The following is a 13,201-nucleotide window of genomic DNA, read 5'->3' on the forward strand; positions in this document are numbered from 1 at the left end:
CAGAAAGAATAAACAAATGGGACCTCATCAAACTAAAGAGCTTCTTCAAGGCAAGGGAAAACAGGATTGAAACAAAAAAACAACCCACTAATTAGGAAAAAATAACTGCAAGTCATATATCTGACAAAGGGTTAATCTCCATAATATATAAAGAACTCACACAACTCAACAACAAAAAATCAAACAACCTGATCAAAAAATGTGCAGGAGACGTGAACAGACATTTCTCCAAAGAAGACATACGGATGGCTGATAGGCACATGAAAAGATGTTCATCATGACTGATCATCAGGGAAATGCAAATCAAAACCACACTAAGATATCACCTTACACCCATTAGAATGGCAAAAACAACCAAAACAAAAAGTAACTAGTGTTGGAGAGGTTGTGGAGAAAAAGGATCCCTCACACACTGCTGGTGGGAGTGCAAACTGGTGCAGCCACTATGGAAAACAGTATGGAGATTTCTCAAAAAATTAAAAATAGAAATACCATATGACCCAGCCATCCCACTACTGGGTATCTATCCAAAGAACTTGAAGTCAGCAATTCCAAAAGTCCCATGCACCCCTATGTTCATTGCAGCATTATTTACAATAGCCAAGACATGGAAGCAACCTAAGTGCCCATCAACTGATGACTGGATAATGAAGATATGGTATATATATGCAATGGAATATTACTCAGCCATATAAATGAATAAAATTGTCCCATTCACAACATGGAGGGACCCTGAGGGAATTATGCTAAGTGAAATAAGCCAGAGAGAGAAGGACAATCTCTGTATGACTCCACTCATATGAGGAATTTAAACATGTGGACAAAGAGAACAGATAGTGGCTACCAGGGGAAAGGTGGGGTGGGGGGTGGACACAAAGGGTGAAGTGGTGCACCTACAACATGACTGACAAATAATAATGTACAAATGAAATTTCACAAGATTATAAACTATCATAAACTCAATAAAAAAATAAAATAAATGAAAAAGCAAAATTATTTTTAGTCATATATTTAATACAATATATCCAAAACATTATCATCTCAACATATAATTATATAAAAAATACTAGTGAGACATTCCATATTCTTTTTTGTACTAAGTTTTTGAAACCCGTGTATAGTTGACTCTGACATCTCAATTTGGATGAACCTCATTTCAAGTGCTCAATAGTCATACGTAGCTAGCAGCTACCACAGGAGACAGACTGGTCTAGAAATCAGAAAGCATCCACTACAGCCTTAAGAAACTGGCTTTTCAGCTGCTCTTGATCAACAGGATTTCTTTTAATGTTCTATTTCTTACTCATGACATTGCTCTTTCCTACTGAGTGTGAAAATTTCTAAAATATCTTGTGATTGCAAAATCAACGCATTAAAACCAAACTTACCATCCCACCCCCCTCAATTAAGTAGCTCATTGTTACTTCCCTGTCTCAGATGATGATCTTCTTTTCATTATCCTGGCTTTAAATCCTGAGGCAACTTTAACATTTCCTTCTCCTTTACCAAAGCAGTCCACCAAATTACACGATTTGTTCCTTTATGGTTTCTCTTGTATTCTCAGTGAAACAAACTTAATTTAGGTCCTAAGTGGGTGGACTTATTTGTACTTCATATATTTGACAACTTCCTCTTTGGCTGTTGTGCTCAGTTTTTGTTCACTCTATTCAACAACTATTGAGTGCTTACTATATGCAAGGCATCGTTTAAGCTGCTAGAGATACAACAGTCAACACCACAGATAAATATCCAGCTCTCAAGGAACCACATTCTAATAGGGAAAAGAATCAATGCGATACCATGCGGTAATAAGGTTTTAAAGAAACACAAAGCAGAATAAGGGGACAGAGAGTGATGGAAGGTGCTATTTTAGAGAAAGTGGTCCAGGAAGATCTTCTTGAAAAGTTAAGATTTGAGCAGAGAATTGAACAAAGTGAAGAAACAAGCCATGCAGATCTGAGGAAAGTGGGTTCCATGGAGAGGGACTGGCAGATGCACAGGCCCTGAGATGGATTAAGCTTGGGATGTGTGTTCCAGGAACTCCAATAGTCCAGTATGACTGTGAAAAAGAAAGGCAGAGAGTGGCAGAAGATTATGTCGGCAATGCAGCCCGAGGGCAAATCATGAGGCTACTGCAGACCATAGTAAGAGTGTGGATTGTACTCTAAAGGTTATAGGAAGCCACAGGAGGGTTTGAAGCAGGAGAGTAACATGATTCGACTTCACACTGAAGAGCATCACTTTGGCTGGTTGGATAATAAATTGCAGGCGGGCAAGAACAGAAGCAGGGAGACCACATGGAGGTTCCAGCTGCAGTGCAGGAGAGAACTGCAAGTGGCTTGGACTAGGGGGGTAGGGGAGGAAGTGGTGAGAAATGAGCAGATCCTGGATGTGCTCTGAAGGGAGGGCAGTAGGAGATGCTGATGCACTGGCTGTGCAGAGAGACAGGAGTCAGAGATGGCTGAGCAGTGAGCAGACAGCAGTGTCTAGGATGAGCAGTCTGGCTTAGGTTGAGGGGTGATAGAGGGGCGTGTGGTGTGATGTGTATTCAAGAGTTCTGTTTCTACCCTTTAATTTAGATATCTATATTGAGATGTTTCTATTTCATTGTCACTTCAATATTACAGCCATACTAAGCTTCCTAAAATAAAATTGTCAGCATGTTATTCCCCTGTCCATAAACCTTTGACAGAATCTCAGTTTAATCAGTAAACTTTGAACTCCTAAGCCTGTAAGTCAAAGTTTTGCATAACGACCTCTCTCCCCAACTGTCTCCACCTCTTGTTTTTCTGAATTCCTCACAGTGCCTTGGAGGTAAGAGTATTCAACGAAATGTTTGTTGAGTGAATAAAAATATTAGTGTTCATCCTTCACCCTGTCCAAGAGTCATGCTAGAGCTGACCTCCTCAATGAAATTGTCCCCAATCACATTGGCTATATTGCTCTTTCTCCACCCCATACTCCTACCAGTGATATGCTGGTGAATGTGTACCAGCTCTCCGAAAAAGAAAGCCCTGGTGTGTAGCATTTGCTGATATCTGTGGTGTCAACACTCCCACCATGGATGACTGCAAGCCACCAACATGATGTCCCGAACATGCAGCTGGGAAGACATGCACACAAGCTCCGACCGTGCGCTGGCAGGAGTCACTCCCAGCCACCATTGCTCCACGGTGCAAACTGTCCAGACCGTTTATAAAGTCGCTTACTGCAATGACTTTTATTGTAGGTATCTGTATACAAATCCTCCTCCTATTAGATTGTAAATCTGTGGATGGTAAAAATTGTGTCTATACACAAATGGCTATAACCAGTTAAATGACCTCAGGGCTTCAGAGTTCAAAATGGAGAGTCAGACCCAAACTAGGTAAATTCCACAGTTCTATGTCTGATCTGCGTGTCTCCTAAATTTCTCAGTCCGCTGCTCTGAACGAGGGCATTGGAATATGAAGTCATATTGGACCCAAAATAAAATCTGCCTTGAAAAAGGTGAAGTAAAGGAATATATGGTGGCATTTTAGGATCACAGATAAAAAATATGATCACAGAGGATTCTATATGACCACTTTTCTTTAGACAGAGTTGAAGAATAAGACAGTAGCTCTTTTGCTGTAAAGGAATTCCATTAGCTCAGAAGTCTTGGACTAAAGTGTAATCACTGGAAAGAAAAAAGAGCACAATGAGATATTAAAAGAAAACTAAAATAGTGAAACTAAAAACTAAAAGAAATCAGACTCTGATTGGAGCTGAGAATGAAAATAGTATCTTTTGGAAAATTTCGAAAGTAAACAACATCTGATTCAAGAAAAGTGAAATTCTTAAGCTTTTCTATGCCCATTTTTTGATAGGTAGCCATGAGGGTTAGTTTAAATCAAATTGAACTCTCAAGAGTTTAAATTCACATGAAAGGCAAATTCTATTCAGTTTTTGCTCTAAGTAGGATGAAATACAGGTAAGCTACGGCACAAAAGTAGACTTGTGTCAGTTCACTCAGAAATAGTTAAAATATGTGAAAACACAGGTCCTCTGATACTTTTCATAATATATGCTTCTGCCTAAGCCCTGGTTGTTTCAATTCTATTCCCCACTCTTACTCCTTTAATATCACAAACTCCAAGCCAGGTTTGTTTTCCCAGTGTGGAGCAGTGTGGGCAGTGCTGCGGTCAGGGGATGAGTGAGGCCAGTAGCAGCGAGGACAGTGAAATGCTGTAGGGTCAGGGCTGTGGGGGGAAGGCCACGAGGAACAGGGCTTAGCAGGAGTCAGGCAAGTGGAGGTGGCAGAGCAGGCATCAGAGCACAGGCTCCAGGAGTCCATCGGAAGGGCCAAGAAGGAGGTGTGCTGTGTCCCTAACAAAGTTCCATTAGAAAGTCTGCTGGTCCTGCTGTAACTTTTTGTCATCTCACATGTCTGGAAAGAGTGAAACCTTGCTAACGTAAGACCCACTTTCACTTTAAGGTGGAATCCTTTGTTTAGTTTTCGTAACTTTCCTCAGGCACAGATCATCTAGGAGTGCAGCCGTTATTTGACATTATCTACGGTAATGTGTATGCCTGTACACCTTAGATGCAGGGAGAAAGTAAGATACTGTGATTTTGGAAATGGCCTGATGGCACGGAGCATCATAGAATAGTTTTACTTTTGGAGGCAATTAATTCCTGGTAATCTTAATATTTATAGTTAAACTGCTTTGAAAACTGACTAAAAAGCTGGCAAAAATTGGAGCCAATAGGTAATACATTATTTTATAATACACAGAAACACAAGATGTAAAGTATTATGTCCTCTGAGGAATGAACAGTGCAGAATAGACATCCAAAGAGAAAGAAAGAAAGAAAGAATATCAGAGAAGCATGAATGAAATCTGACAAGAGAGATTAAATGAATAATGAACACAATAATTTAATAGAAAACAGGTGGGAGAAGAGGTGGGGGCTCCCTTTCCGTGCCGAATCCAGCTAAAAATCGTCTATGTTCAATACTTTCTCATTGAAAAACAAGGCAGACTTTTAGGGATGATTTTCATTTTTATCATATAAATGAACTGATTAAACCTTCCTAAGCACAGAACTTCATAGTGGAGTAGCACCACGCTAGCCAGTAAAGTCTGTCCTTCTAGGTTCCTAAGTAGGTACAGAAGGCAACTCATAAGCAATGCTAACATGGCTGGCATTGTTTCCTTGTTCTTATTTTTGTCAGAGTTTCAAAGGTTTCAAATTTATTCACAAAAACTCATATATATACATGTATGTATATTCCCCTTTCAGAGTAACATTATAAATGATTATGAAACACCAGACACAAATTGGCAGGCCCCGAGTACTCTTAAACGACACTACATCGATGTATCTATGTAACAAATTGTCTTACAAGGAGCCTATCCTGTTTATTTTGAAATTCATTATGATCACAAATAGAAAGATAATAGCGGATTTCTAGCACTAAATTACCAAGCTGCTTCTTATCCAAGCTCTGCACTTGCTTGTCAACTGGTGACTCATACAGTAAGTCCCATTTAATTAGTGGCTCTGCAGGAGAATGCTAAGAATTCATAAATTTAGAAGTTGTGTAAATGGGTGAAAATTCTTTTAATTATAGTTATAAATACTCTGGAAATAAGGAAGCATGACAGAGAAGACAGATTAGGAATACCACCACCTTTCACTTACGCCATTTTGAAGCATAACACGCAACATCCTATTGGTGAAAAAGAAGTAAATTGTTCACTTCTGGTAGGTGGTTTTGGGCAATCACGGTACATATGATAACTTTTACCTTCCGTTGCCCAAATGGTATCTAATGGTGTGAAAAAAGATTTTATACTTCCAAAAGATAGGTACCATTTCCACTTAAACTCTCTAATGTGTTCAGTTCAAATATTAAACCAAAAAACTGTAAATTCTTCTCAGTCTCTAGGACTGCATATTTAACAATTATTTAGCACAGTTTCCTAAGTTTATAAATATGTCTCCTTGCTTTAACACACTTAAAAATTTTTAAGTTTGCCCTATGAAAAATAACTAAATACAGTGAATTAACATACAATGTTTTATGAGACTTCCCTAGCTAGAGAATGTCAAGGAAAACAAACCTTAATCAAGTACAGACTAGTAATTACCTGGTTTAAGAGATCTTCCACTTTCTTCTGCCATGAATCCCTGGCTGCATTTCTCTCTCGCTCTTTTAACTGCAAAAGTTGAGACATTGCTGACTTCTTATCCTCTTCATGTTGAAGCCTTAACTCCTCACGAAGTTTAGAACACTCCTGTCTAAAATAAAACAAATGCATTTACTTTGTAAAGAGAATTATTCCTCTCAGTAATTGCAGTACCGTCATGCACTGCATAACCATGTTTTGATCAACGATGGGCCACATAAATGACGGTGGTCCCATAAGTACCATATGGCCTACGTGTGTAGTAGGCTAGACCATGTAGGTTTGTGTAAGGACACTCTATGATGTTTGCACAATGACGAAATTGCCCAACAATGCATTTTTCAGAACAAATCCCTGTCATTAGACAGGTTTCCTAAGCATTTAATTAATCCTCCTCAAAACTCTGTGACTCAGAGTAAGAGTAGATTATTTTATAGTTAAGGATTATAAGGTAAATTGGTAACTAACCCAAGATCATTGATTTATCAACTTATCAATGGCAGAATAGGTACCAGAACAACTAAGTCTTCTGACTTCAGGTTAGTGCTTCGCCTATTTTATATTTAAGAAAATGAAATCAGAAAAAAGTAAATCTATATTCAAGCAGAATAAAAGAATTTCAGTTTCTCTGTATCTAATCACAGGAAAAATTCATTAAAAATGCTGCTACTCTGCTTTAATAATAAGACAATATAAGCCATATAACAGAAAAACATATTCTGCACATCTGTATTGGTAAGATGACATTACAGAGTAAAAAATGTACCTAAGATTTTCAGTCCATTTTATTTCTAAGTCGTGGGCCATCTTGTCCACTCTGAGCTTCTCCTCTTCCTTCATGGCAGTAAGTGTTTCTTCATGCTGTTGCCTTTCTTGTTCTAGCTCACCCTGAAGAACAGAAACTTTTCAATGAAGACTAATCACCAAAAGCAGTCACTCTCGTTGTTTCAAATAAGAGTTCTTGCACCATGACTTTGAAATTCTTACAGCACCATAATTAATAGTGCTGTGAACGACCACTGCTTGAAATTTTCTGACAATAAAATGCCTGGAACATGTTTTATATTTTAAATGTCTTTGTCTAAACTATTTAAAATAATTTGTAAAATTATAAGCCTTAATAAAATATAGTTTGAAGTCAGTACAATTAGCCATCTTAACTAAACCTTCCATGTCATGGGTATCTAACAATAGATTGATTATCATCAATTATCTTGACAGGTACACACATTACATAGACAGATATGATATTCAATCTCATTCATCTTCATGTTTAAAAGTATGCTATTTATTCAGCGCTTAAGAATATAACTGTACCCCACTGACATGACTGAAATAATTATGAGAAAATTAGTCTATTTTTATTATGTAACTTCAAACCAGTGCTCCTTATGTTTATCGTTATAGTACTATGATATGATATATATGAAATCCCTGTAAATTGGCATAAATCAAGTGGCTCTCTGGAGCCTGGGGCTGGTGGTGACCTGTTTGGATAGCAATGACAACCATTGGTCCCCGCCGGCAGCGTAGATGCTCTGCGGCTACAAGAGAAGAGGAACAGCTCATGGTCCATCTTTCTGTTACCACGGTGACCCTTTCTGGATCACCCACTTGCTAGCAGCATGTGTCGTAGCAGTTGCTGAGGGGTGTTATCCAGGTTAGTGGGAAGGAAGAAGTCAATGCTGAAATTGCCATTCTACATCGTTGACCCGGCTATTAGACAGTAAGCACTGAAAACTGAATTCAACCATCTTAGCCAACTGTCCTTTTCTCTAAGTATTCAGCTCTAGGAACTATGTTCCACCCAAGGCAACGTTAAATGCAGTAGAATTACTTAAAAAGCATTTCTTTTACTGAATGTCAAGCACTTTACTAGACATTATTGGGGCAGGAAAAGAGGTAAAGAAAACACTTGCTCTTAAGGAGCTTACACAAAGTTGTGGTAAACTGTGACGTAGCACCGATACTTTCTCAATCAAAACTGTCCAGGAGAACAGAAAATGAATAGTTGATAAGGTTTTGCTTGAAATTTTTTTTTTTTTTTAGGAAGATCAATCCTGAGCTAACTGCTGCCAATCCTCTTCTTTTTGCTGAGGAAGACTGGCCCTGAGCTAACATCCATGCCCATGTTCCTCTACTTTATACGTGGGACGCCTACCACAGCATGGCTTGCCAAGCAGTGCCACGTCTGCACCTGGGATCTGAACCAGCAAACCCTGGGCCGTCGAAACGGAACGTGTGCACTTAACTGCTGTGCCACTGGGCCGGCCCTTGAAATATTTATTATGTTCTGCTATTTGACAGAACAATGTAAATACGAGCAAGGACCTTAAAGAAATGAAACTGAATCCACAAGCCTAATTCTCAGTGCCAGGCTGGGGGTGGGGTAGGGGGAAGCAACCCGGATAAGACACCTGATGGCAGGAGGTGGGCATGCACCAAGGAAAGGGACACACAGCCTCTAGGCACCATCTCAAAACCACTTATATTCTACCCACATTCGTTAGAAACATTTCCACTGTTTATTTTTAAATATATTTTTCCACCTTGACAATATCATTTTCCTGTTATTTTGGACAATGGAAAAAACACCTCTTAATGCAGTTTGGCCATACACTTCAGCTTCATGCCACAGTGCTAACACTGAGGTTATAGTCGATATGTTTGGCATCACATAGATTATATATATCATGTTGTGTATTATACCAGCACTAAATTCCAACCTATCCCTTGTTACATCTTAACATTGTCATATCACATAGCAACTAGAGACAGGTACAGAGAAGGAAAAGAAGACTCAAAGAAAAGGAAATAATCTGTTTATTTTGTCACAGAATTTAACAACAGAATATAATTAGTATTAAAAGCATACATATAGAGAGAATATAATTGTGTCTTATATAAAATAAAAGTGGAATTAAATATGGACCATACACACCAGGTACACCTCCAGTAAAGTGTCCTTAATTACATGCTTTTGAAATGTTACCAATTCTAAGCTCAAAAAATACAGACTAAAATAATATTAAATAAAAGGCAACATATACTAAGTGTTTATTTTGCTAGCACCATGCTGAAATGTTTTATCTCACTGAATTGTTACAATTGTGGTGTGAAGTGTGTCATTATCTCCCACCCCTCCTGCATTGTTCACATGAGGAAGTGGAGGCTTAGAATAAAAAGTTACACACTAGGTCGTGGATCCAGAATTCACACCAACCCATCTGACTTCACAGTCCACTTTCTAAATCACCTCTCTGAAAGAACCCCTGGTTTTATGGATTCTTTTCTCTGCTAAGGTAGTGTAAATATTTGCTCTGCTCCATGGGAGTGGAAAGAGAAACACAGAGCCTTTCTGAAATTTGTGGTCTCAGAGAACCGCTTAGTTGCCATACATGAGAGGTCCAGCTCTTCCCAGTAAAAGAATTGTGTATGCTAGTTATTATGGGTTGAACTGTGTCCCCCAAAATATATGTGGAAGTCCTGACCCCCTAGTGCCTCAGAACGAGACCTTGCCTGGAAATAGGCTCAGAGCAGCTGTGATTATTTAAGGTGAGGTCACGTTGGAGTAGGGTGAGCCCTTAAGCCAACATGACTGGTGTCCTTATAAGATGTGAGGACACAGGGAGGAGGCCATGTAAAGACGGGGGAAGACAGTGAAGTCATGCTGCCACAAGCCAAGGAATGCCTGGGGCTACCATGGGCTGGAAAAGGCAAGGAAGGCTCCTCAGAGGTTTAAGAGGCAGAATGGCCCTGACAACACCTTGATTTTAGACTTTCAGCCTTCAAAACTGTGAGGAAATAAATTCCCGGTGTTTTATGCCAGCTAGTTTGTCGTATTTTGTTACGGAAGCCCTAGGAAACTAATACACTAATTATATACAATGTGGTGTTTATAATAACCTTTAAGCAAAATGACTAACTTATATTTTTACCTTGATTATAGCAGGATTATGAAATTACCTCAGCATTTAATAGAGCATCCTTGGTCTCCTTCAGCCGGCCTTTAGTCAAGTCAAGCTCATTCTGAAGTCTTTCCTGCGAGTCCTGAAGACTAGCAATGAGTCCTTCTGCAGAGCCAAGACCCTGTTCTCTCTTCCTTACCAGATCCTGGAGGCGGCCGATCTGCAAACAAGCAGAGTACTTTAACACACCTCATTGTAACTGACCAGCACACAGTCATGTTTTTCTTCTTAAAGTCTTTTCTTTAGTTGTAATTTTACTAAACGGATCTTTTTTGATTAATCTGGAAGAAGCACTCAAATAATTACGATAGCCTTCATCTGCTGATTTTTGAAAAAAATCTCTATATTTATGATTTCTCTTTTTCATGACAACCACATAAATAAATGGATATACTTCAAGCTCCCGGTTTAACAAAGAGAATTCCTGGTCCTATCATATAATCAAATACCTATAAAAAGGAACTGATGCAAGATATAGATTGCAACAAAGATTGAGAAAAAAATATTTTTCTAAGTAAAAATATTTTTAAAAGTGCTCTTTAAAATTGAACCACTTAGGGGCCAGCCTCATGGCGCAGCGGTTAAGTGCACATGTTCCGCTTCGGCTGCTGGGGCTCGCCGGTTTGGATCCCAGGTGCAGACACGGCACCACTTGGCATGCCATGCTGTGGTAGGCGTCACACATATAAAGTAGAGGAAGATGGGCACGGATGTTAGCTCAGGGCCAGTCCTCCTTAGCAAAAAGAGGAGGATTGGCAGCAGTTAGCTCAGGGCTAATCTTCCTCAAAATAAAAAATAAATAAATAAATAAAATAAAATTGAACCACTTATATTTCATTTGAGCCCAGTCCTCCTGCTATTTATAAAGGTGATTAGTTTCAGTCAATATTGATAAGCTGGTAAATGTATCATAAATTAGAATAAGTTGTGATTTCTGTGTTTTCATACAAAACTTGTCTCATGAAATTGTTGAGTTGAATTTATACACTCTTGAAATTAGGAGAAAAGAGACAATTTGTTGATTAAGCAGATTCATACCCTCAAATTATGAGAACTAAAATCCATAAACGAAATATTTTAAAATGTCTAGGAAAATGCTATGAAGTACAAATCTTGTTTTTATGAAATGGCAAAGCCTACCAAACTCCACAAAATGAAAACTTGTAATTCAAAAATACTATCTGAATATTTCTCATTGTAAACACAGACATCACAAAGAAAACTACGCAAATTCTCCAACCCTGTCTGACTCACAATGCCGCACCCACCCCCCCATGGCCTTCCTGTCCCCTCTCCGTGCAGGTGTATGCTGATCAATTCCAGTGATGGTAGGACTTATCTTGTTAGCATCTTTAAAGTGATGCTAAACTAACCACATAAAATGAGTGAGGAGCCCCCATTTTTTCTGTACACAGAAATACTTTCATAGCAAAGGATTTATCTGTTTCTTCAAAGTTTAGTAAAATTGATCCATTAAAATCCTCTGGGCCTAGAGCATTACTAGACACATGTTGGACTGGTTTTTTTAATATTTGCCATCTTAACCATTTTTTTAATAAAGACTGGCACCTGAGATAACTTCTGTTGCCAATCTTTTTCTTTTCTTCTTCTTCTCCCCAAAGCCCCCCAGTAAATAGTTGTATATTCTAGTTGTAGGTCCTTCTGGCTCTGCTATGCAGGATGCCACCTCAGCATGGCCTGATGAGTGGTGCTAGGTCCATGAGCAGGATGCCAACCAGCAAAACCCTGGGCTGCTGAAGCGGAGCACACGAACTCAACCACTCGGCCACAAGGCTGGCCTCTGTTGGACTGCTTAATTTCTTTCATGGTTATAATTAGTTTGGTCAGGTTGTTCAAGTACTAGGAGTCATTTTAGAAATTTAAATTTTTATACAAATATATCTTCTTTTCTAATTTTTAAAATTTACTGGCATATTTGTATATAGTATTTATTTACAATGTTTTAAAATTTTCTCTTTCACTGTATTTATGTCCCCTTTTGCTATTTTATATTGTTTACTTGCATCTTCTATATTTTTTGTGTTGATCTGGCTTGCCATAAATGTGTATTATAGGGGTGAATGAATGAATGTAAGGAAAAGCAGCTGTAACAGAGCTGAAAGAGTATTGAACTTAGCAGAAAATCTAGTTTCAGGTTCCTAGTCTGCCACTATAAAATTGGAGTAAAAATACCTACCTCACAGAGTTATTATAATAATTAAATTCAAGGATATATGGGAAAAGATTCTTTAACTGGAAAGCAACATACAAATGCTAGGTGCCAAGCAATAAAGAAGGGACAACCAAATTTATCAACATAGAGAACTTTCTTCCACAATCCAGAAAATTTTCAGAGGAATAAGAGTTAACTGTACAAATACAATATACAAAAAAACTTAGAACAGTATTCTAGTTACTACATAAAGAATTAACAGAGAGGATCTGTTCAAGAAACTAAGAATCTAGAGACAAAATGAATATGTTTAAATAGGCAAAAACTTTAAAATTCTGCACAACTAAATATAATAAGCAAATAAGTGATGAGCACAATGATGAAAGTTTGTTTTCTAAAATATAATAAAAATGGATATGTGTGGAACACATCTGTTGTCTGCCAATATCCAAATCTCCTTTAGTCTTTTGGGGAATCTCCCCTTCTTCCCTATTGGTCCATGTGGTCTCAGTGTGGCTTCAACCCAAACTCACCTAAGTGTAAACCAATAACGTCATCTCATTCTGTTGGGCATGGGGATTGGATCAGGGCAGGCACATGGTTTAAGCCTATCTACTCACAGTGATCTCAGGACTTTTAAAGGACTTCCTAAAAAAGTTTTTTTCCAGTTGCACATGTGCTAAGTGAATGTATGACCAAAGCATGAAGTCAACAAGAGAACAAATCCAACTCAACAGAAAAAGAGAAACTGAATTCCAATGTCTCCTATTTCAATTCTGAATCCGGTCACGCCTGATGCGAACATTACCCTGGGACTTCTCAGTCATATGATTCAATAATTTCTTTAGGCCAGTTTGAGTTAGGATTTCGGTCATTTGCAATAGAGATCAATACTCAGATTCTTC

General features: G+C 38.4%; 1 protein-coding gene across 17 annotated transcripts in view; it reads right to left on the reverse strand.

Annotated features, from left to right (window-relative positions):
- Positions 1 to 13,201, reverse strand: part of FAM184A (family with sequence similarity 184 member A) — a 135,140-nt gene that overhangs the window by 44,778 nt on the left and 77,161 nt on the right. For all 17 annotated transcript variants that reach the window (XR_011422634.1, XR_011422632.1, XR_011422638.1 and 14 more), the window contains exons 7-9: positions 10,122 to 10,283; positions 6,922 to 7,043; positions 6,117 to 6,267 (exon numbers count right to left, since the gene is read on the reverse strand). Coding sequence is in view for 9 of the 17 variants with exons in the window: in XM_023650989.2 (XP_023506757.2) it covers positions 6,117 to 6,267; positions 6,922 to 7,043; positions 10,122 to 10,283 (435 nt within the window). In the remaining 8 variants the exon portion in view is untranslated. The remainder of the gene's footprint in view (positions 1 to 6,116; positions 6,268 to 6,921; positions 7,044 to 10,121; positions 10,284 to 13,201) is intronic.

Source organism: Equus caballus, chromosome 10 (assembly GCF_041296265.1).
Source record: "Equus caballus isolate H_3958 breed thoroughbred chromosome 10, TB-T2T, whole genome shotgun sequence".
Taxonomy (NCBI): Eukaryota; Metazoa; Chordata; class Mammalia; order Perissodactyla; family Equidae; genus Equus; species Equus caballus.